The sequence below is a fragment of the Anser brachyrhynchus genome (assembly GCF_964034855.1).
Source record: "Anser brachyrhynchus genome assembly, contig: SCAFFOLD_603, whole genome shotgun sequence".
Classification (NCBI taxonomy): domain Eukaryota; kingdom Metazoa; phylum Chordata; class Aves; order Anseriformes; family Anatidae; genus Anser; species Anser brachyrhynchus.
Genome location: NW_027663990.1, coordinates 1 through 24,918, shown reverse-complemented (window position 1 = coordinate 24,918; position 24,918 = coordinate 1). Strand labels below are relative to the sequence as shown.

Genomic DNA, 24,918 nt, shown 5'->3' with positions numbered 1-24,918 from the left:
GGGGGCACTGGGAGCTACTGGGGGGCACTAGGAGGACTGGGGGGGACACTGGGAGCTACTGGGGGGGGCACTGGCAGCTACTGGGGGGCACTGGGAGAGACTGGGAAGGACCCTGAGAAGACCAGGGGGTTACTGGGGGCTACTGGGAGGACTGGGGAGAGCACTGGGAGCTACTGGGGGGGGCACTGGGAGGACTTGGGGGGGGCACTGGGAGGACTGGGGGGGCACTGAGTGGACTGGGGGGGACACTGGGAGCTACAGGGGGGCACTGGGAGAGACTGGGAAGGACCCTGAGAGGACCAGGGAGTTACTGGGGGCTACTGGGAGGACTGGGGGGGGCACTGGGAGCTACTGGGGTCTACTAGGAGGACTGGGGGGGGCACTGGGAGAGACTGGGAAGGACCCTGAGAGGACCAGGGAGTTACTGGGGGCTACTGGGAGGACTGGGGGGGGCACTGGGAGGACTGGAGGGGGGGCCACAGGCGACCCCGGGGGGCGTCGAGGCCCCGCCCCCCGCCCCGGAAGTAGTCCTGCGCCCCGGAAGCGCTTTCCCCCCCCCCCCAGCCCCCCACTCACCGCTCCGCTGCCCCAGCACCGGGCGCGCACCGCCGCCGCCATGGCTCCGCTGCCCCGCCCCGCCCCCGCCCGCAGCCAATAGGAGCGCGCCTCACATCCCCGCCCCCGGCGGCGGCCAATGGCAGCGCGCCTTGCCGCTTCTCCCCCGCAGCCAGCCAATGGGAGCCGTCTTCCCGCGCGCCGCTCGGCCACGCCCCTTCGCCGGCTCGGCGGCCAATGGGAAAGGCCCGGACGGACTCGCCCCCTGAGGCCACGCCCCTCGGTTCTTGGGGGCGGGGCTGGGGGGGAACCCTCTGCGGGCGTTGCCGGGCAACGCGAGGCCACGCCCCCCTCGTGACGTAATCGCCCTTATATAGTGAGGGGCCGCAAGGCCGAGGGGGGAGAGCCCGGGGGGGGGGGGAGGTCTAAAAAATGGGGGGGGGTCCCCAAATCCCGGGAGGGACCCCAAAAAGTGGGGGGTCCCCAAAAAGTGGGGGGGTCCCCAAATCCGGGGTGGGTCCCCAAATCCTGGGGGGGGACCCCAAATCTGGGAGGGGGGTCCCTAAATCCCGGGGGGGGTCCCCAAATCCCGGGGGGGGGTCTCCAAATCTTGGGGGGTCCCCAAATCCTGGGGGGGGGGCCCAAAAAGTGCGGGGGGTCCCCAAATCCCGGAGGGGACCCCAAATCCAGGGGGGGACCCCAAAAAGTGTGGGGGGGTCCCCAAATCCCGGAGGGGACCCCAAATCCAGGGGGGGACCCCAAAAAGTGTGGGGGGGTCCCCAAATCCTGGGGGTTGTCCCCAAATCCGGGGGGGGTGTCCCCAAATCCCGGATTTCTGCGGAATTCCGCGCGGATTTCTGTCAGCGCACCGTAAGGAAAAAACGCTGTTAATAATAAATTCGGGTGGAATTGCCCCAAAACGGGCCTCTCGCTCCCTGCTGCAAATGAGGGGCGCCGCGGTGAGGGCTGGGGTTGGGGTTGGGGTTACGGTTAGGGTTAGGGTTAGGATTAGGTTTAGGGTTGGGGTTGGGGTTGGGTCAGGATTAGGGTTGGGGTTGGGTTTGGGGTTAGGATTAGGGTTGGGGTTGGGTTTGGGTTAGGATTAGGGTTAGAGTTGGGGTTAGGATTAGGGTTGGGGTTGGGTCAGGATTAGGGTTAGGATTAGGGTTGGGGTTGGGGTTAGGATTAGGGTTAGGATTGGGGTTAGGATTGGGGTTGGGGTTAGAATTAGGTTTAGGGTTGGGGTTAGGATTAGGGTTAGGATTGGGGTTAGGGTTGGGGTTAGGATTGGTGTTAGGATTAGGGTTGGGGTTGGGGTTAGGATTAGGGTTGGGTTTGGGGTTAGGATTAGGGTTGGGGTTGGATTTGGGTTAGGATTAGGGTTGGGGTTAGAATTAGGGCTAGGGTTGGGGTTAGGATTAGGGTTGGGGTTGCGGTTAGAATTAGGGTTAGGGTTGGGGTTAGGATTAGGGTTGGGGTTGCGGTTAGAATTAGGGTTAGGGTTGGGGTTAGGATTAGGGTTGGGGTTGGGTTTGGCGTTAGGATTAGGGTTAGGATTCGGGTTGGGGTTGGGTCAGGATTAGGGTTTGGGTTGGGGTTGGGGTTGGGTTTAGGGTTGGGGTTAGGATTAGGGTTGGGTTTGAGTTTGGGGTTAGGATTAGGGTTGGGGTTGGGGTTAGGATTAAGATTAGGGTTAGGGTTGGGGTTAGCGTTGGGTTTAGGGTTAGGGTTAGGGTTAGGATTAGGTTTGGGATTGGGGTTAAGGATCACAAGGAGAAGGCGCAGAGCCCTGGTGTGGGGGGGGTCGCGTAAAGGCTCCCTGGGGAGTTCCCAAAGGTGTAACCCAAAATGGGAGGGGAGACCCGAAAATTGGGGTGAGGAACGCCAAAATCGGGTCGAGGACCCCCAGAATCGGGTCGAGGACCCTCAAATTTGGGTTGAGGAACCCCAACATTAGGGAAGGAATTCCCACCCCCCCACCCATCCTTGGAGGACCCCCCCCCCCTTAAAGGGGAGCCCCAAAACCGCCCCATTTTCCCCCAAATCTCCCCCTTATTTCTCCCCCCCCCCCCCCCAAAAAAAAACCAGCACCGGGGGGGCGGTGAAGCACCTTTATTGTCCACTGCGCCGCGGGGGGGGGGGGACGGACGGATAAATTTGGGGCTCCCCCCCCCCACAGACCCACGTGGGGGGGGGCAGGCTGCCCCACAGCCCCCCCCCCCCCAAAAAAAATTTCGGGGGGGGCGGGGGGAGCCCGGGCACCGTGGAGTGAAGTGGGGCTGAGCCTTGAAAGCGCGGCGGGGGGGCTGAAAAAAAGGGGGGGGGCACCCCGTAAACTCCCCCCCCCAAATAAAAGTGCTGTGGGGCCAGGGCTGAGCGCTGGGGGGGGGGGGGGGGGGGGCACCATGGGGCCCCCCCCCTGTGCTGTGGGAGTGACCCCATGGGGGTGTTTTTTTGGGGGGGGGGGGGGGAGCAGGGTAAAAACAGGGGTCCTTGTGCCCCCCCCCCGTAACCGTGTCCCTTGGGGGGGGGGGGACAGGGTAGAGAGGGGGTCCCTGTGCCCCCCCCTTGTAACAGTGCCCCTGGGGGGGGGGCAGCAGGGTAAAGAGGGGGTCCCCGTGCCCCCCCCCCAAATAACTATGCCCCTGGGGGGGGGGGCAGGGTAAAGAGGGGGTCCCCATGCCCCCCCCCCCCAAATAACTATGCCCCTGGGGGGGGGGCAGGGTAAAGAGAGGGTATCCCTCCCCCCCCCCCCCCGTAATCGTGTACCTGGGGGGGGGAACAAGGTAAAGAGGGGGTCCCCGTGCCCCCCCCCATAACCTTCAACCCCCCCGTGCCCCCCCCATAACCTTCGACCCCCCCCAATCCCCCGAACCCCACACCGTGGGGCTGGCAGGGGGGTAGCTTTTTCTTTTTTTTGGGGGGGGGGGCTGATATTGGGGGCCCCCCCCCCCAGGCTAAAAAGCGGGAGCTTCAATTCCTGGTGGGGGCGGCGAGGGGGCTGGGGGGGCGGCGGATGTTGGCGCGGTCCTTGGCGGCCTCCTCTTCCTCGTCGTAGCGCTCGTCCTCCTCTTCCTCGTCGCTGTGCCGGGGGCTGGAGATGCGCGAGAGAGCCGGGGAGGGGGGCACCGAGGCCGGGCGGGGGTAGCGGAAGCCCTGGGGGGGGGGCGAGGGGGGGCGAGGGGGGGTTAGGAGGGGTTAAAGGGGTGGGGGGGGCCCCACCTGAGGGGGTTTGGGGAGGTTTTGGGGGGGTTCGAGAGGCGTGGGGGGGTGTGGGGCGACCGCCTGAGGGGGTTTTGGGGGTGGGGGCACCCAGCTGGGGGACTTTGGGGGGGGGTTAAGGGGGTGGGGGGACGCCACAGGGACAGACAGGGACGGACAGGGGACAAGGGGACACCCCGGGGACACTTGGGGGCACCCAGGGGACACTTGGGGACCCCCAGGGGACACCCAGTGACACCCAGGGGACACCCAGTGACACCCAAGTAACACACAGGGGACAAGGTGACACCCAGGGGACACTTGGGGACACCCAGGGGACACCGAGGGGGCACCCAGTGACACCCAGGGGACACCTGGGGACACCCAGGGGACACTTGGGGACACCCAGTTACACCCAGGGACACCCCAGGGACCCCCAAGGGACACTTGGGGACACCCAGGGGACCCCCAGTGACACCCAGTGACACCCCAGGGACCCCCAGGGGACACCCCGGTGACACTTGGGGACACCCAGGGGACACTCAGGGACACCGAGGGGACACCCAGGGGACACCGAGAGGGCACCCAGTGAAACCCAGGGGACACTTGGGGACACCCAGTTACACCCAGTGACACCCAGTGACACCCCAGGGACACCCAGGGGACACTTGGGGACACCGAGGGGACACCCAGAGGACACTTGGGGACACCCAGGGGACAGCCGGGGACACTTGGGGACCCCCAGGGGACACTTGGGGATACCCAAGGGACACCCAGGGACCCCCAGGGGACACCCAGTGACACCCAGGGGACACTTGGGGACACCTGGGGACACCCAGGGGACACCGAGGGGGCACCCAGTGACACCCAGTTACACCCAGGGACACCCCAGGGACCCCCAAGGGACACTTGGGGACACCCAAGGGACCCCCAGGGGACACTTGGGGACACCCAGGGGACACCGAGAGGGCACCCAGTGACACCCAGGGGACACCTGGGGACACTTGGGGACACTTGGGGACACCCAGTGACACTCCAGGGACACCCAGGGGACACCTGGGGACACCCAGGGACACCCCAGGGACCCCCAGGGGACACTTGGGGACACCCAAGGGACACCCCAGGGACCCCCAAAGGACACTTGGGGACACCCAAGGGACACCCGGGGACACCCAGGGGACACTTGGGGACCCCCAGGGGACCCTTGGGGACACCGTCACTCACCGCCGCGGCCGCCTCGGGGGGCTCGTAGGTGAAGTGCTCGGGGAAGGCCTTGGCCAGCGCCATGCGGCGGGCGGAGGTGTAGTACTGGGGGCAAGGTCAGGGGTCAAGGTCAGGGGTCACGGTCAGGGTCAGGGGTCAAGGGTCAGGGACCCCCGACCTCCCCCCTCCCCTTCGTAACCCCGACACTCCCCCCCCCCCTCCAGGACCCCAAAGCCGCCCCCCGGGGCCCCTCTGGGACCCCCAGGAACCCCCCTGGGACCCCAAAAATCCCCCCCAGGAACCCCCCCAGGGGACCCCAGAGACCCCCCCCGGACCCCAAAAATCCCCCCTGGGACCCCCAGGGACCCCCCCCGGACCCCAAAAATCCCCCCTGAGACCCCCAAGAACCCCCCCCAGGACCCCAAGGACCCCCCCCGGACCCAAAAAATCCCCTCAGGGACCCCCAGAAACCCCCCTCGGACCCCCAGGAACCCCCTTCGGACCCCAGGGACCCCCCCAGGACCCCAAAAATCCCCCCTGGGACCCCCAGGAACCCCCCCTGGGACCCCAGAGACCCCCCCGGACCCCAAAAATCCCCCCTGGGACCCGCAAGAACCCCCCCCCGGGACCCCGGAACTCCCTCCAGACCCCAGGGATCCCCCCCAGAAACCCCCAGGACCCCCCCCCCCCAGGACCCCAAGGACCCCCCCCCAGACCCAAAAAATCCCCTCAGGGACCCCCAGAAACCCCCCTCGGACCCCCGGGAACCCCCTTCGGACCCCAGGGACCCCCCCAGGACCCCAAAAATCCCTCCCGGGACCCCCAGGATCCTCCCCACACCCCAAAAATTCCCCCCCCCCCCCCCGCCCAGTGCCCTCCTTTAGGACCTTGGGGCCCCTCGGGACCCTCCGTAGCCCCCCAGGACCCCCCCCAAAGCCCCCCAGTCCCCTCCTCATCCCCCCAGGACCCTCCATATCCCCCTCTTACCCCTCCAAAGCCCCCCAGAACCCCTCCAAAGCCCCCCAGTCCCCTCCTCATCCCCCCAGGACCCCTCCTCATCCCCCCAGGACCCTCCACATCCCCCTCGTACCCCTCCAAAGGCCCCCAGGACCCCTCCTCATCCCCCCAGGACCCCTCCAAAGCCCCCCAGGACCCTCTATATCCCCCTCATACCCCTCCAAAGCCCCCCAGAACCCCTCCATAGCCCCCCAGGGCCCCTCCTCATCCCCCCAGGACCCTCCATATCCCCCTCATACCTCTCCAAAGCCCCCCAGGACCCCTCCTCATCCCCCCAGGACCCTCCATATCCCCCTCGTACCCCTCCAAAGGCCCCCAGGACCCTTCCAAAGCCCCCCAGGGCCCCTCCTCATCCCCCCAGGACCCCTCCAACGCCCCCCAGGACCCCTCCAAAGCCCCCCAGTCCCCTCCTCATCGCCCCCGGACCCCTCCTCATCCCCCCAGGACCCTCCACATCCCCCTCATACCCCTCCAAAGCCCCCCAGGACCCCTCCTCATCCCCCCAGGACCCCTCCAAAGCCCCCCAGGACCCTCTATATCCCCCTCATACCCCTCCAAAGCCCCCCAGAACCCCTCCAAAGCCCCCCAGTCCCCTCCTCATCGCCCCAGGACCCCTCCTCATCCCCCCAGGACCCTCCACATCCTCCTCATACCCCTCCAAAGCCCCCCAGGACCCCTCCTCATCCCCCCAGGACCCCTCCAAAGCCCCCCAGGACCCTCTATATCCCCCTCATACCCCTCCAAAGCCCCCCAGAACCCCTCCAAAGCCCCCCAGAACCCCTCCAAAGCCCCCCAGGGCCCCTCCAAAGCCCCCCAGAACCCCTCCAAAGCCCCCCAGTCCCCTCCAAAGCCCCCCAGAACCCCTCCAAAGCCCCCCAGGACCCCTCCAAAGCCCCCCAGGACCCCTCCAAAGCCCCCCCCCCAGGGCCCCCCCCGGCTCTCACCCGTCCCAGGTACTTCCAGTCGAGGAGGTCGGAGAGGCGCTCGGTGCGGTTGCGCTGCACGATGCGCTGCCGCCGGCTCTGCTGGCAGAAGCCGTAGAGGAAGGCGGTGAGCTGCGCGCACGACTCCTCGGGCGCCCGGAATCGCCGGTCCACGATGTAAATCCCTGGGGGGGGGGGGGAACAGGGTCAGAGTGCGGGGGGAAACGGGGACATGGGGGCGTGGGGACGCGGGGACAGGGGGACACAGGGACAGGGGGACGCGGGGACGCGGGGACAAGGGGATGTGTCCCGGTGCCGCCGAGCTGTGGGGTTTGGGGGCAGGGGGAGGTGGGGAGGGGGGAGTTTGGGTGGTCAGGGATGGGGGGTGGGGGGGGAGAGGGGGTAAGGGGGTTTGGGGTGGGGGGGAGGGACAGGGGGACAAGGGGATGAGGGACAGGGGGACAAGAGGGCAATGGGATGAGGGACAGGAGGACAAAGGGATGAGGGACAGGGGGACAATGGGATGAGGGACAGGAGGACAAAGGGATGAGGGACAGGGGGACAATGGGATGAGGGACAGGAGGACAATGGGATGAAGGACGGGGACAAAGGGATGAGGGACAGGGGGACAATGGGATGAGTGACAGGGGGACAATGGGATGAGGGACAGGAGGACAATGGGATGAGGGACAGGGGGATGGGGACAGGAGGACAAGGGGATGAGGGACAGGGGGACAAAGGGATGAGGGACAGGGGGACAATGGGATGAGGGACAGGAGGACAATGGGATGAAGGACGGGGACAAAGGGATGAGGGACAGGGGGACAATGGGATGAGTGACAGGAGGACAATGGGATGAGGGACAGGAGGACAATGGGATGAGGGACAGGGGGATGGGGACAGGAGGACAAGGGGATGAGGGACGGGGACAAAGGGATGAGGGACAGGGGGACAAAGGGATGAGGGACAGGAGGACAATGGGATGAAGGACGGGGACAAAGGGATGAGGGACAGGGGGACAATGGGATGAGTGACAGGGGGACAATGGGATGAGGGACAGGAGGACAATGGGATGAGGGACAGGGGGACAGGGACAGGAGGACAAGGGGATGAGGGACGGGGACAAAGGGATGAGGGACAGGGGGACAATGGGATGAGGGACAGGGGGACGGGGACAGGAGGACAAGGGGATGAGGGACAGGGGGACACAGGACAGGAGGACAAGGGACAGGGGACAAGGGGATGAGGGATAGGGACAAGGGGATGAGGGACAGGGGGACAAGGGACGGGGACAGGAGGACAAGGGACAGGGGGACGAAGGACAGGAACAGGAGGACAAGGGGACAAGGGACAGAAGGACAAGGAGATGAGGGACAGGGGGACAGGAGGACTACGGGGACAGGAGGACTACGGGGACAAGGGACAGGAGGACAAGGGGACAATGGGACAAGGGGACAATGGGACAATGGGGCAAAGAACAGGGAACAAGAAAACGGGGATGAGGGGAGAAGAGGAGAAGGGGACAAGGGAATGGGGGGACAAGGGGACAGGGGGACAAGGGGATAAGGAGACGGGGGGACAAAGGGACAAGGGGACAAGGGAAAGGGGGACAAGGGGACAAAGGAAAGGGGGACAAAGGGGACAGGGGGACAGCCCCGACCCCGCAGGCTCACCGTAGGCCGAGGGGTCGGCGATGTGCTCCTCCATGAAGCACCCGAAGCCCGAGAGGTTGGTGGAGACGCTGGGGATGCCCATGACGGTGCACTCAGCTTTGGGGGGGACACACAAAAAAATTGGGGGGGGGCTCAGCGGCGTGTGGGGGGGGTCCTGAGCTGTAGGGGGGGGGCTGTGGGGAAAAAGGGGGGGGTCCCAGTACCGGGGGTGTAGCCCCAGGGCTCGTAGTAGGAGGGGAAGACGCCGAGGTGGCAGCCGCGCACGAACTCCTCGTAGTCGACGGGCAGCAGGGGGCTGGTGGAGGACAGGAACTCGGGGTGGAAGATGATCTGGGGGGGGGGGCACAGTCAGCAAAAGCTGGCCCCCCCCCCAAAAAAAAAACCCCGGAGCCCCCCCCCCGAGGTCACCTTGACGCGGTCGTTGCTGCTGTTGAAGAGCCCGATGCGGCGGATGGTGGTGAGGATGGGGTCGGTGGCGTCGTCCAGCATGTTGTGGGTGCACACGGGGGGGAAGGACTGGCGCTGGATGGCGGCGGGGGGGGGGGAACGGGGACGCAAATGGGGACGGGGGGGGGACACACGGGGATCCCGGGTGCCCCCCCCAGTTTGGGATTAAAGGGAGAACCCCCCCCCCCCCCGAGAGAGCCCACCTGGGTGGCGAAGATGGCGCGCTTCATCATGGTGAAGTCCTCCCGGTCCAGCATCTTGTTCATGTCGGGGAGGTTCCCCCTGGGGGGGGGGGGGGGGATGACTTCAGAGGGGCCCCCCCCACATTTTTGGGGGTCTCCAACGTCCCCTCGTGTCCCCCTGATGTCCCCCCTAAGCCCCCGCCTCGCTTACACCAGCAGCGACTCGTAGAGCTTCTTCCCGAATTTCTCCTTCACCGTGTTGGCCGTGTCCCTGCGTGGGAAGGAGGGGGGGGGGGGAGCCAAAATAAAGGGGGGGGGAAAAAGGGGGGGGCGTTGGGGACACCAGGGGGTGTCCCTGTCCCCAAGGGGACAATGGGGGGGGTCTCACCAGAGCTGCTTGCGCACGGCCTGGCCCTTGAGGGACTCGACGTTGAAGTTGTTGGTGCGCGCCGGCATGATGAAGAAGGCCACCACCGTCGTCTCGCTGCCGTTCACCTGCGGGGGGGGGCACCAGCACGTGTCCCCAAATGTCCCCCGTGTCCCCAAATGTCCCCCCCCCAGCCCTAAAGGGCACCCCGGGACCTAGAGGCACCCTGTCCCCGAGCGTCCCTTTCTTTCTGGCCGGGAATGTCCTCCTGTCCTGGCCCCAAATAGATTCTGTAACCCCAAAGGTCCCCCATGTCCCCAAATGTCCCTGTCCCCAAATGTCCCCCGTGTCCCCAAGTGTCCCCATGTCCCCAAATGTCCCCCCCCCAGCCCTAAAGGGCACCCCGGGACCTAGAGGCACCCTGTCCCCGAGCGTCCCTTTCTTTCTGGCCGGGAATGTCCTCCTGGCCCGGCCCCAAGTATGTTCTGTGACCCCAAATGTCCCCCATGTCCCCAAACGTCCCCCGTGTCCCCAAATGCCCCTGTCCCCAAATGTCCCCTGTGTCCCCAAGTGTCCCCATGTCCCCAAGTGTCCCCCATGTCCCTAAATAACCCCCATGTCCCTCAGTGTCCATGTCCCCAAATGTTGCCCCTGTCCCTAAATATCCCCCACGTCCCCAAATGTCCCCCGTGTCCCCAAATGTTCCCCCCCGGCCCTAAAGGACACCCCGGGACCTAGAGGCACCCTGTCCCCGAGTGTCCCCTTCTTTCTGGCCGGGAATGTCCTCCTGGCCCGGCCCCAAATAGATTCTGTGACCCCAAATGTCCCCCATGTCCCCAAATGTCCCCCATGTCCCTAAATAACCCCCATGTCCCTCAATAACCCCCATGTCCCCAAATGTTGCCCCTGTCCCTAAATATCCCCCAAGTCCCCAAATGTCCCCCAAAACATCCCCTACGTCCCCAAACACCCCCCTGTCACCAAACGTCCCCCATGTCCCCAAATGCCCCCCATGTCCCCAAATGCCCCCCGTGTCCCCAAATGTCCCTGTCCCTAAATGTCCCCCATGCCCCCAAACACCCCCCTGTCCCCAAACACTTCCCCATCCCTGAGTGCCCCCTGTCCCCAATGTCCCCCCGATGTCCCCCCCCGGGTGTCCCCCTCCCTGATGTCCCCCCGATGTCCCCCCCCCGGTGTCCCCCCCCCGCGCCCCCACCCGCAGCAGGTAGTTGAGCCGCGCCAGCGCCTCCAGGAAGATGTCGGCGCCCTTGTTGGAGTACTCGTAGCGCCCCGCGATGAAGAAGAAGAGCGTCTTGTCCAGGTCGAAGTCCAGGTGCCTGCACGGGGGGGGGAGGCGTCACACACAGCCCCCAGACCCCAAAAAACCCCGACAGATCCCAAAACCCCCCGACAGACCCCAAAAAATCCCTGTCAGATCCCCAAAATCCCTGTCAGATCCCAAAAACACCCGACACATCCCAAAAATCCCCAACACATCCCCAAAAAACCCCCGACCCCAAAAACCCCCGACAGATCCCAAAACCCCCCGACAGACCCCAAAAAACCCCGACAGATCCCAAAAAACCCCGACAGATCCCAAAAATCCTCGACAGACCCCCAAACCCCCGACAGATCCAAAAAACCCCTGAAAGACCCAAAAATCCCCAACAGATCCCCCCAAAACCCCCGACAGGTCTCAAAAATCCCTGACAGATCCAAAAATCCCAACAGATCCCCCCAAAACCCGCGACAGATCCCCCAAAACCCCAGACAGATCCAAAAAAAAAACGACAGATCCCCAAATCCCCAACAGATCCCCCAAAACCCCGACAGACCCCCAAAACCCCTGACAGATTCTAAAAATCCCTGACAGACCCCCAAAAACCCCACAGACCCCAAAACCCCCCGACAGATCCCAACCCCACCGACAGATCCCAAAAATCCCCAAGAGATCCCCCCCAACCCCCCGACAGATCCCAAAAATCCCCCGACAGATCTCCCCAAAACCCCTGACAGATCCCCAAAAAACCCCCCGACCTCCAAAAACCCCCGACAGACCCCAAAAACCCCCGACAGATCCCAAAAATCCCCAACAGACCCCAAAACTGCCAACAGATCCCCCCAATAAACCCCCGACAGATCCCCCCCAAAACCCCGACAGATCCCAAAAATCCCCGAGACCCCAAAACCCCCAACAGATCCCAAAAAACCCCGACAGACCCCCAAAACCCCTGACAGATTCCCAAAATCCCTGACAGACCCCAAAAACCCCAACAGACCCCAAAACCCCCCCGACAGATCCCCAACCCCACCGACAGATCCCAAAAATCCCCAAGAGATCCCCCCCAACCCCCCCAACAGATCCCAAAAATCCCCTGACAGATCTCCCCAAAACCCTGACAGACCCCAAAAAACCCCGACAGATCCCAAAAAATCCCCAACAGACCCAAAAACCGCCAACAGATCCCCCCCCAAAACCCCCGACAGATCCCCAAAAACCCGACAGATCCCAAAATCCCCGAGAGACCCCAAAACCCCCAACAGATCCCCAAAATCCCCGAGAGACCCCCAAAACCCCCAACAGATCCCAAAAAACCCCGACAGACCCCCAAAACCCCTGACAGATCCCAAAAATTCCTGACAGACCCCCAAAAACCCCAACAGACTCCAAAACCCCCGACAGATCCCCAACCCCACCGACATATCCCAAAAATCCCAACAGATCCCCCCAAAACCCCCTGACAGATCCCAAAAATCCCGACAGATCTCCCCAAAACCCCTGACAGATCCCAAAAATCCCCGACAGATCTCCCCAAAACCCCCGACAGATCCCCAAAAAACCCCCGACCCCAAAAACCCCCAACAGATCCCAAAAATCCCCGACAGACCCCGAAAAACGCCGACAGACCCCCAAAACCCCCCGACCAGATCCCCCAAAACCCCGACAGATCCTAAAAATCCCCGACAGATCCCCAAACCCCCCGACAGATCCCCCCGAAACCCCCGACAGATCCCCCCAAAACCCCGCCAAGAAACACGGAAACCCTTCCGAGAAGCTCCATAGCCCCACAAGAAGCCCCAAAATGTCTCCGAGAAGCACCAAAACAGCTCCGAGGAACCCCAAAACGCCTCCAAGAAACCCTATAAACCCCCCCATGAAACCCCAAAGCCCCACAAGAAGCCCCAAAACGCCTCCAAGAAGCCCCAAACAACGCCTCCAAGAAGCCCCAAAAATGCCCCAAGAAACTTTATAACCCCTCCCCGAATCCCAAAACCCCACAAGAAGCCCCAAGGCCCCACAGAAACCCCAAAATGCCTCTAAGAAGCCCCAAAGCCCCGCAAGAAGCCCCAAAATGCCTCCAAGAAGCAACCAAAGCCACCCCCCAAAAAAACAGAAACCCCTCCGAGAAACCCTGAAACCCCAAAATCCCTGCAAGAACCCCCAAAATCCCTGCAAAAAGCCCCAAAACCCCTCCAAGAAGCCCCAAAATCCCTCCAAGAAACCCTAAAATCCCTCCAAGAAACCCTAAAATCCCTCCAAGAAAGCCCCAGAAACCCCTCTGAGAAACCCCAAAGCCCTACAGAAGCCCCAAAACGCCTCCAAGAAACTCCAAAACTGCCCCAAGAAATACCTACAAACCCCCCAAGAAGCCCTCAAGCCCCCAAAGAAACCCCAAAACCCCTCTGAGAAACCCCAAAACCCCACAAGAAGCCCCAAAACGCCTCCAAGAAGCACCAAAACCACCCCCCAAAAAAACAGAAACCCTCCGAGAAACCCTGAAACCCCAAAATCCCTGCAAGAACCCCCAAAACCCCTCCAAGAAGCCCCAAAATGCCCCAAGAAACCCTAAAATCCCTCCAAGAAGCCCAAAATCCCTCTGAGAAGCCCCAAAAACCCCTCTGAGAGACCCCAAAACCCCTCCGCGAAACCCCAAAACCCCACAAGAAGCCCCAAAACGCCTCCAAGAAGCCCTCCCCTAAACCTCCCCTAACCCCCCCCCCAAAAGCCCCCTAAAACCCCTCCCAGGAACCCCAAACCCCCCTGAAACCCCCCTAAAACCCCCCCCAACCCCCCTCCAACGCCCCCCAGCCCCCCGATTTGGGGGTGTCGCGTCCCCCCCCCCCCCCCCCCAAAAATCCTCACCTATAGAAGTGCCCCGGACCAACTCCTGAACCCCCCTTTGTGAGCCCCTGAACCCCCCCAAGACCCCCCCACACCCCCAAAACCCCTCTCAGAAGCCCCCAACCCCCCCCAAAAGCCCCCCCAAATCCTCCCAACCCCCCCCCGACACCCCAAAACCCCTCTCCGAAGCCCCCAACCCCCCAAAAAAAGCCCCCTAAAACCCCTCCCCCAAAAGCCCCCTAAAACCCCTCCCAGGAGCCCCAAACCTCCCCAAACCCCCCCAACCCCCCCCCGAAACCCCTCCAACGCCCCCCCCAACCCCCCTCCAACGCCCCCCAGCCCCCCGATTTGGGGGTGTCGCGTCCCCCCCCCCCCCCAAAACTCACCCGTAGAAGTGCCCCCGGATGAACTCCTGAACCCCTCTTTGTGAGCCCTTGAACCCCCCCAAAAGCCCCCACACCCCCAAAACCCCCCTCAGAAGCCCCCAAATCCCCCAAGAGCCCCCCCAAATCCTCCCAACCCCCCCCAAAAGCCCCCTAACCCCCCCCCAACACCCCCCCAACACCCCCAAAACCCCTCTCCGAAGCCCCCAACCCCCCCAAAAAAGCCCCCTAAAAACCCCTCCCAGGAGCCCAAACCCCCTCCCAGGCGCCCCTAAACCTCCCCGAAACCCCCCCGAAACCCCTCCAAACCCCCCTCCAACGCCCCCCAGCCCCCCGATTTGGGGGTGTCGCGTCCCCCCCCCCCCCCAAAACTCACCCGTAGAAGTGCCCCCGGACGAACTCCTGCACGCGCAGCCTTGCTCTGGGCGTGAAGGTTCTGGAACTCGTGCATGGCCGAGAACTTGCGCACGTTGAGCCCGTTGGGGGTCACCAGGTCTGGGGGGGGGGGGGCAAGGGGGGGGGGCACACGGGGGGGAGGGTGGTGAGGGGGGAGACCCCCCCGGGTGGGGGCAAGGGGGTAGGGGCTAAAAGCAGGGAGGGGGGGGAGACCCCCGGGTGGGGGCAAGGGGGTAGGGGCTAAAAGCAGGGAGGGGGGTTGTGGGGAGGGGTTGGGGAAGGGGTTGTGGGGTCTTGGGGGGGTTTTCGGGTTTTGGAGGGGGGGTTGTGGGGGTCCCCATCCCCAGGGGGTTGTTGTGGGGTCTTGGGGGGGTTCGTGGGGGTCCCCATACCTGGGGGGGCAAGGGGGGGGCAAGGAGGGGTCGCCAAACCCAGGGGGGGTGTTGTGGGTCTTGGGGGGTGGGGGCTATGGGTTTGTGGAAGGGGTTGTGGGGTCTTGGGGGGGGGTCATGGGGGTCCCCACCCCTGGGAGAGGCATCAGGGGGCTTTGGGGGGGTTCATGGGGGTCCCCATCCCTGGGGGGGCCTAAGGGGGCCTCGGGGGGTGTCCCCACACCAGGGGGGGGTGTTGTGGGGTCTTGGGGGGGTCATGGGAGGAGTCGTGGGGGTCCCCACCCCCAGGGGGGGTTCAGGGGGACCTTGGGAGGGCCATGGGGCTTTGGGGAGGGTCATGGGGGTCCCCATCCCTGTGGGGGGCCTTGGGGGGACTCGTGGGGGTCCCCACTCCCCGGGGGGGCTCTGGGGGGGTCCCCACCAGGCTTCCTCTTGAGCAGGTGCTCGGCCTCGGCGGCGGTGACGTGGGAGACGGTGGTGAGGACGTGGGCGCAGTGGGCGGCCGCGCGCTCCAGGCAGTACCGGTGGTAGATCTGCCGCTCGCCCGCCTCCTTGTCCACGTCGAACTGCGGCACGGGGCGGGGGGGGGATCACTGGGGGGGTCCCGGGGGTCCCGGCAGCCTTCGCACCGTGTCCCGGAGCCCCCCGGCCCCCATTTTCGGCGGTCCCCCCAGCCTCCGGGTCCCCAGGGGCTTGGGGTGCACCCACCTCAGGTGCCCCCCGCCCCAGGTGCCCTCGCACCAGGTTCCGCCCTCTGTTGGTTCCGGCCCTTCCCATGGGTGCTTCCCCCCCATAACCCACCCCAAGACCCCACCCCAATCCCCCCCGTCCCCATTTCCCCCCTACACAGGTTCCCCCCCAAGCCCCCCTCCCCAGTTTCCCCCTACACAGACACCCCCCACATAGATTTCCCCCTCCCACATAGGTTCCCCCTCCATAATCCCCCTCCCCATATACCCCCCCAAGACCCCCACCCCAATTCCCCCCCTCCAAGGCTCCACCTCCCCAATTTCTCCCCCCGTAGATTCCCCTCCACATACATTTCCTCCATATCCCCCATCCCTGTATCCCCCCCCATATCCCCCATCCCCATATTCCCCCCATATCCCCCATCCCCATAACCCCCCCATATCCCCCATCCCATCCCTATATCCCTTCCACATCCCCCCTCCCCATATCCTCCCCATATCCCCCATCCCTATATCTCCCCCATATCCCCCATACCCCTCCAAGTTCCCCCTCCCCAATTTCCCCCCACGCCCCCCAATCCCCATATCCCCCCCATACCCCCCATCCCCATATCCCCCCACATCCCCATATTCCCCCCCATACCCCCATCCCCATATCCCCCCCACAACCCCATATGCCCCCCCAATACCCCCCATCCCCATATCCCCCCCACAACCCCATATGCCCCCCCAATACCCCCCATCCCCATAACCCCCCCCATCCCCCATCCCCATATCCCCCCATACCCCCATCCCCATATCCCCCCCACATCCCCCATCCCCATATCCCCCCCCATACCCCATCCCCATATCCCCCCCACATCCCCATATCCCCCCCACACCCCCCATCCCCATATCCCCCCACATCCCCATATCCCCCCCCATACCCCCATCCCCATATCCCCCCCATACCCCCATCCCCATATTCCCCCCCATACCCCCATCCCCATATCCCCCCCATACCCCCCATCCCCATATTCCCCCCACATCCCCATATTCCCCCCCATACCCCCATCCCCATATCCCCCCCCATACCCCCATCCCCATATCCCCCCCCATACCCCCATCCCCATATTCCCCCCACATCCCCATATTCCCCCCCATACCCCCATCCCCATATCCCCCCCACAACCCCATATGCCCCCCCAATACCCCCCATCCCCATATCCCCCCCACAACCCCATATGCCCCCCAATACCCCCCATCCCCATAACCCCCCCCATCCCCCATCCCATATCCCCCCATACCCCCATCCCCATATCCCCCCCACATCCCCCATCCCCATATCCCCCCCCATACCCCCATCCCCATATCCCCCCCACATCCCCATATCCCCCCCACACCCCCCATCCCCATATCCCCCACATCCCCATATCCCCCCCCATACCCCCATCCCCATATTCCCCCCCATACCCCCATCCCCATATCCCCCCCATACCCCCCATCCCCATATTCCCCCCACATCCCCATATTCCCCCCATACCCCCATCCCCATATCCCCCCCCATACCCCCATCCCCATATCCCCCCCCATACCCCCCATCCCCATATTCCCCCCACATCCCCATATTCCCCCCCATACCCCCATCCCCATATCCCCCCCATACCCCCCATCCCCATATTCCCCCCACATCCCCATATTCCCCCCCATACCCCCCATCCCCATATCCCCCCCCATACCCCCCATCCCCATATCCCCCCCATACCCCCCATCCCCATATCCCCCCCCATACCCCCCATCCCCATATCCCCCCCCATACCCCCATCCCCATATCCCCCCCCATACCCCCATCCCCATATCCCCCCCCATACCCCCATCCCCATATCCCCCCCCATACCCCCATCCCCATATCCCCCCCACATCCCCCGTCCCCATATCCCCCCCATATCCCCCCCATACCCCCCATCCCCATATCCCCCCCACAACCCCCCCCCACCCCAATCCCCCCCCCCGAATCCCCCCTCCTCACGTTCTGCAGGTTGTTGTAGAAGTCGACGCTGCCGGCGCAGAGGTAGCGGCCCAGCAGGGTGGCGTGGGTGGTGAAGATGGTGGCCACGGGCAGGCGCCGCGCCCGGCACAGCACCAGGCCCAGCCCCGCCAGCCACTCGTGGAAGTGGCCCACGATGAAGGGGTGCCCCTCGCTCTGCGCTGCGAACTGCCCGCAGAACCCCCCCGTGGGTCCCAAAGGCCCCCCAAGAACGTGGGGACCCCCGAAACCATACAAAGAAGCGCCCCCCCGGCACAGCCAAACCACACGAGGGAGCCCTAAATCCTCCACGGGGCCCCCAAACCCCACACAGGATCCCTAAATCCTCACAGGAATGGCCCCCAAACCCCTCACAGGATCCCTAAATCCTGTCTGGGGCCTGAAAACCCCACTAGGGATCCCTAAATCCTCACGAGGATGGCCAATAAACCCCATACAAGATCCCTAAATTCTCCCTGGGGCCTGCAAATCCTACACAGAATCCCTAAATCATCGCAAGGACAGCCCCCAAACCCCACACAGGATCCCAAAATCCTCCCTGAGGCCTGCAAACTCTACACAGGATTCCTAAATCCTCACAGGAATGGCCCCCAAACCCCACACAGGATCCCAAAATCCTCCATGGGGCCTGCAAACTCCACACGGGAACCCTAAATCCTCATAGGGGTGGCCCCGAAACGCCACCAGGGAGCCCTAAATCCTCCATGGAGCCTGCAAACCCCACACAAGATCCCTAAATCTTCCCCAGGGCCCCCAAATCCTCTCTGGGGTCCCCCTGGACACCCCTAACACCCCCCCAGGGCACTCCAAGACCCCCCCATAGTCCCACTGGGGACCCCCAAAACCCCCTAAGGGACGCCAAAACCCTCTAAGGGACCCCAAAATCCACCCCTCCGAGGAACCAGGCAACGAGGATGCCGAAGAAGAGGGCATCATCGATCTCCCTCTCATACCAGGACACCCCAAATCCCCCTGGAGAACCCTAAACTGCCCTGGGGACCCCCAAAACCCCTAAAAGACCCCAAAACCCCCTAACGGACCCCAAAACCCACCTCCCCAAGGAACCATGCAATGAGGAAGCCGAAGAAGATGGCATCATTGGCCTTGTGGCCGTACCAGGGCACTCTAAACCCACCAAAAAATGCCCCAAATCCCCTAAGGGCCCCTCAAAACCCCATAAGGGACCCAAAACCCCCATAAGAGACCCCAAAACCCCCTAACGGACCCCGAAACCCCCCTCCCCGAGGAAGCCGAAAAGGACGGCGTCATTGGCCTTGCGGTCGTACCAGGGCACTCCAAACCCACCAAAAGATGCCCCAAACCCCCTAAGGGCCCCTCAAAACCCCCTAAGGGACCCTAAAACCCCCTAAGGGACCCCAAAACCCCCTAAGGGACCCCAAAACCCACCTCCCCGAGGAACCAGGCGACGAGGAAGCCGAAGAGGACGGCGTCATTGGCCTCGTGGCCGTACCAGGGCACTCCAAACCCACCAAAAGATGCCCAAAACCCCCTAAGGGCCCCTCAAAACCCCCTAAGGGACCCCAAAAGCCCCTAAGGGACCCCAAAAGCCCCTAAGGGACCCCAAAACCCACCTCCCCGAGGAACCATGCAATGAGGATGCCGAAGAAGACAGCATCATTGGCCTTGTGGCCGTACCAGGGCACTCCAAACCCACCAAAAGATGCCCAAAACCCCCTAAGGGACCCCAAAAGCCCCTAAGGGACCCCAAAAGCCCCTAAGGGACCCCAAAAGCCCCTAAGGGACCCCAAAACCCACCTCCCCAAGGAACCAGGCGACGAGGAAGCCGAAGAGGACGGCGTCATTGGCCTCATGGCCATACCAGGGCACTCCAAACCCACCAAAAGATGCCCAAACCCCCTAAGGGCCCCTCAAAACCTCCTAAGGGACCCCAAAACCCCCTAAGGGACCCCAAAAGCCCCTAAGGGACCCCAAAACCCACCTCCCCGAGGAACCATGCAATGAGGAAGCCGAAGAAGACAGCATCATTGGCCTCGTGGCCGTACCAGGGCACTCCAAACCCACCAAAAGATGCCCAAAACCCCCTAAGGGCCCCTCAAAACCCCCTAAGGGACCCCAAAACCCCCTAAGGGACCCCAAAACCCCCTAAGGGACCCCAAAACCCACTAAGGGACCCCAAAACCCACATCCCCGAGGAACCAGGCGACGAGGAAGCCGAAGAGGATGGCGTCATTGGCCTCGTGGCCATACCAGGGCACTCCAAACCCACCAAAAGATGCCCAAACCCCCTAAGGGCCCCTCAAAACCCCCTAAGGGACCCAAAACCCCCATAAGAGACCCCAAAACCCCCTAAGGGACCCCGAAACCCCCTAAGGGACCCCGAGAAAGCCGAAAAGGACGGCGTCATTGGCCTCGTGGCCGTACCAGGGCACTCCAAACCCACCAAAAGATGCCCAAAATCCCCTAAGGGCCCCTCAAAACCTCCTAAGGGACCCCAAAACCCCCTAAGAGACCCCAAACCCCCCTAAGGGACCCTAAAACCCCTAAGGGACCCCAAAACCCACCTCCCCGAGGAAGCCGAAGAGGATGGCGTCATTGGCCTCGTGGCCGTACTAGGGCACTCCAAACCCACCAAAAGATGCCCAAAATCCCCTAAGGGCCCCTCAAAACCCCCTAAGGGACCCCAAAAGCCCCTAAGGGACCCCAAAACCCACTAAGGGACCCCAAAACCCACCTCCCCGAGGAACCAGGCGACGAGGAAGCCGAAGAGGACGGCGTCGTTGGCCTCGCGGTCGTACCAGGGGATGCCGATGGCGCAGCTCTCCCACAGCTCCCCCTTCCAGCGCTCCAGGCTCCAGGCGGTCGCCCCCACGTCCAGGAGCACCACGGCCGGGCTCCCCTCGATCAGCCAGCGCCCGAAATGCACCTGCACCCAAAACGGGCACCCCAAAAGGGTTAGCAAGCCCAAAACGCCCCCGTCGCGCCCAAAATGTCTGCGTGGGTATAGGGGGATGCTGGAAGGGCCGGGTCAATGGGCCTCAAAATGGGTTAACGGGGCCCTAAAACGGTGTAATGCCCCCAAAATGGGTTAACAGGGGCCTAAAATGGATTAACGGACCCCAAAAATGGGTTAATGCCCCCCAACAATGGGTTAACTGACCCCCAAATTGGGTTAATGCCCGTGTGGATGGGTTAACAGGACCCTAAAATGGGTTAACGCCCACAAAAATGGGTTAACAGGGCCCTAAAATGGGTTAACGGCGCCCAAAATGGGTTAATGGCCCACTGATGGGTTAATGGGGCCCTAAAATGGGTTAATGGAACCCTAAAATGGGTTAATGCCCCCAAAAATGGGTTAATGGGGCCCTAAAATGGGTTAATGCCCCCAAAAATGGGTTAAATGGGCCCTAAAATGGGTTAATGCCCCCAAAAAATGGGTTAATGGGGCCCTAAAATGGGTTAATGGAACCCTAAAATGGGTTAATGCCCCCAAAAATGGGTTAATGGGGCCCTAAAATTGGCTACTACTCCCCCCAAATCGGATAATACTTCCCCAAAATGGGCTAACGCCCCCACAACAGGCTAATGCTTCCCTGAAATGGCCTGGATCTACCCCGAATTGGCTAATACTTCCCCAAAATGGACTAATACTTCCCAGAATGGGCTAAAACTCCCCAAAGTTGGCTAATACTTCGCCCAAACGGGCTAATGCTCCCCCCAAACAGGCTAATACTCCACCAAATGGGCTAATATTCCCTCAATTTGGCTAATATTCCCCAAAATGGGCTAATACTCCCCCAAATAACCTAAAACTGCCCCAAATTGGCTAATATTTCCCCGAAATGGGCTAATGCTCCCCTCAAAGGGGCTAAAACTCCCCCAATTTAGCTAATACTCCCCCAAAATGGTCGAAAACTCCCCAAAATTGGCTAATGTTTTGCCAAAATGGGCTAAAACTCCCCAAATGGGCTAAAACTCCAAAAAATGGCTAATATTTTGCCAAAATGGGCTAAAACTCCCCCCAAATGGGCTAAACCCCCCCTAAAAAAGGCTAATATTCCCCCAAAATGATCTAATACTCCCCCAAATAACCTAAAACCCCCCTAAATTCACTCATACTTGCCCAAAACGAGCTAATACTTCCCCCAAATGGGCTAAAACTCCCCCAAATTGGTTAATATTTCCCCAAAACGGGCTAATACTCCCCAAAAGGCTTCAGGATCCCCCCCCAAACGGAAGGGATCCCCCCAGAAGGGGTTAAAATCCCCCCCCCCAAATCCGTTCCTACCCCCCAGGACACAATTGCTGGGGGGGGACAGCTGGGGGGGGGGGGCCCGGATGGGGGGGGGGGGGCCGTGACCTTTTCTGCCCTTTCCCGCACGGGGGCGGGGGGGGGGGGACGGAATTTGAGCCGGGAGCTAAAAATAGCCCCCACGCGCGTGAGGGGAGGGGCACTGACGGGTCACCCCCACCCATGGGTGCTGTAAGGTCCCTGAGCCCCCCCCCACCCCACAATCCCCCCCCCCCCGTGTCCCTGGGTGCCCCCAAACACCCTTTGGGGGCCCTGTCCCCGTGTGCGTCCCTATTTGCCCCCCCCCCGACCCCATATCTCCCCAACCCCATAAGCACCCTGTGCCCCCCCCTCAAAGACCCTATCCCCGTGTGTCCCCCCCCCTTGAATATTCTGCCCCTGTGCCCCCCCCCCCCCTTTGGCACCCCTGTCCCCATATTTGTCCCCATTCCCCCCCTTGGTGACCCTGACCCCGTTTCCCCCCCCCCTTAATGACCCTGACCCCATATCCCCCCCCCCCTTGGGCACCCTATCCCCGTGCGCATCCCTGTCCCACCCCCCCCATTTGAAAATTCTGTCCCTTTGTCCCCCCCCCCTTGGGACCCCTGTCCCTATGTGCATCCCTATCCCCCCCCCAAAGACCCTGACCCCATTTCCCCCCTTGGTGACCCTGACCCTATTCCCCCCCCCCTTACTGACCCTGACCCCATATGCCCCCACCCTTTAAGCACCCTGTGCCCCCCCCTTGAACATTCTGCCCCTGTGCCCCCCCCCACATTGGGACCCCATTCCCCAAGGTTGTCCCCGTTCCCCCCCCCAGACCCTGACCCCATTTCCCCCCCCCTTTGATGACCCTGACCCTATTTCCCCCCCCTTAATGACCCTAACCCTATAACCCCCCCCCTTAAGCACCATGTGCCCCCCCCCAAAGACCCTGTCCCCACGTGTGTCCCCCCCCTGCTTGACCCCCCCCCCCCCACCTTCCCCCCATTGTCCTCTTTAACCACCCCATTTCCCCCCTTGGCGACCCCATACCCCCCCCCCCCCAACTTTAACGCCCCCCCCTCCAATTTAACACCCCCCCACGATGTCCCCCCCCCCCACCTTAAACATCCCACTGCTGTGTGCCCCCCTTGACCCCCACTCCCCCCCTTCCCCCCCATTCCCCCCTTTGACGCCCCCATTCCCCCCCTTGGCGACCCCATACCCTGCCCCCCCCAACTTTAACGCCCCCACCCCCCAATTTAACCCCCCCCCACGATGTCCCCCCCCCACTTTAGCCCCCCCCCTTTAAACATCCCACCCGTGTGCCCCCCCCTTGACCCCCCACTCCCCCCATTCCCCCCTTTAACCACCCCATACCCTCCATTTCCCCCCTTGGCAACCCCATACCCCGCCCCCCCCGACTTTAACGCCCCCCCCCCTCCAATTTAACCCCCCCCCCCCCGCCATGTCCCCCCCCCACCTTACACCCCTGGGCGTTCATGGCGGCCAGGGTGCGGCGCAGGGCGGGCTGGGGGGGGTCCAGCAGCTCCACCTGGGTGCGCACGCTGCTCTCCACGTAGGGGCCCACCAGGACGTAGCCCTCCCCCCATTCGTCCGCCGTCACCCGCGCCTTGGTCTGCAGCACCGTGTAGATGCCCCCCACTGCGGGGGGGGCACGGGGGGGGGCGTTAATGGGGAAAAAAAATTGGGGGGGGGGCACAGGGGGGGATATGGGGGGGTGAAAGGGGGCTGGGGGTGCCCAAACTGCACTGGGAGGGGATTTGGGGGGGGGATATTATAGCGTATAACAAGGGGGGGGCACCCAAAATGTAACAAAATAAACTGGGGGGGGGCCCGGGGGGGTCATTAGGGGGAAAAAAATTTGGGGGGGGGCACGGGGGGGGGATATGGGGGGGTGAAATGGGGCTGGGGGGTGCCTAAAGCGGACTGGGATGGGATTTGGGGGAGGGATGGGGGGAGAAATCTCAGCATCAAATGGGGGGGGGGGCACCCAAAATACACCAAAATAAACTGGGGGGGGGCCCGGGGGGGTTATCTGGGGGGGATTTTTTTGGGGGGGGGGCACGGGGGGGGATATGGGGGGTTAAATGGGCTGGGGGGTGCCTAAAGCGGACTGGGAGGGGATTTGGGGGAGGGATGGGGGGAGAAATCTCAGCATCAAATGGGGGGGGGGCACCCAAAATACACCAAAATAAACTGGGGGGGGGCCGGGGGGGTCATTAGGGGGAAAAAATTTGGGGGGGGGGCAGCACAGGGGGGATATGGGGGGGTGAAATGGGGCTGGGGTGGGCCTGAAGTGGACTGGGAGGGGATTTGGGGGGGGGATATTATAGTGTATAACAAGGGGGGGGCACCCAAAATGCAACAAAATATAATGGGGGGGGCGCGGGGGGGTCATTAGGGGGAAAAAAATTTGGGGGGGGGGGCACGGGGGGGGATATGGGGGGGTGAAATGGGGCTGGGGGCGCCTAAAATGCAGTGGGGGGGGGACGTGGGGGTGACATTGTAGCATGAAATGGGGGGGGGGCACCCAAAATAAATTGGGGGGGGGCACGGGGAAGATTTTTTTTGGGGGGGGGGGACATGGGGGGGTCCCAGAATGCTGGGGGGGGGCACCCAAATATTCCCTGGGGGGGGGGGGGGGGAATTTGGGGATAAATGGGGGGAGGGGGACACACCGATGGGGGGGGGCACCCAAAATAAATCGGGGGGGGGGCACCACCATGCAATGGGGGGGGGGAGCACCCACAACCCCCCCCAGGTGTATTTTGGGTGCCCCCCCGCGTATTTTTTGGTGCCCCCCCCCCCGGGACCCGGTGCATTGTGGGACACCGGGGGTGCCCCTTGGGGGGGGGGGGGGGGCTCCTTTTCGCGAGGGATTTTGGGACAGCCGGGATTTTGGGGGGGGGGGGTCACGGGGGGGGCCGAGGGGGGGTCGCCGGGGGGGGGTCCGCGGGGGGGTCACCTTTGTTGGCCACCTCCCAGGCGACCTCAAAGAGGATGGCGTTTTCGGGGGGGCCCCCCCAGTCCTCCAGCCCCGGCAGGGAGCTCACCGAGACGCTGGC

General features: G+C 63.2%; 1 protein-coding gene across 1 annotated transcript; it reads right to left on the bottom strand.

Moving 5' to 3' along the window:
* Positions 1-2,652: 2,652 nt before the first annotated feature.
* Positions 2,653-24,915, bottom strand: LOC308186533 (glycogen [starch] synthase, muscle-like; the record flags this gene model as incomplete). Its single annotated transcript, XM_080608645.1, is given in 18 exon segments — positions 2,653-3,192; positions 3,257-3,711; positions 4,981-5,064; positions 6,921-7,084; positions 8,573-8,668; positions 8,776-8,902; positions 8,981-9,094; positions 9,223-9,301; positions 9,413-9,472; positions 9,590-9,696; positions 10,785-10,905; positions 14,451-14,485; positions 14,487-14,569; positions 15,284-15,428; positions 17,560-17,745; positions 20,291-20,482; positions 23,313-23,494; positions 24,819-24,915. Coding segments are annotated over 17 exon segments (2,055 nt in total), but the record flags the coding sequence as incomplete, so codon positions are not given.
* Positions 24,916-24,918: the final 3 nt, after the last annotated feature.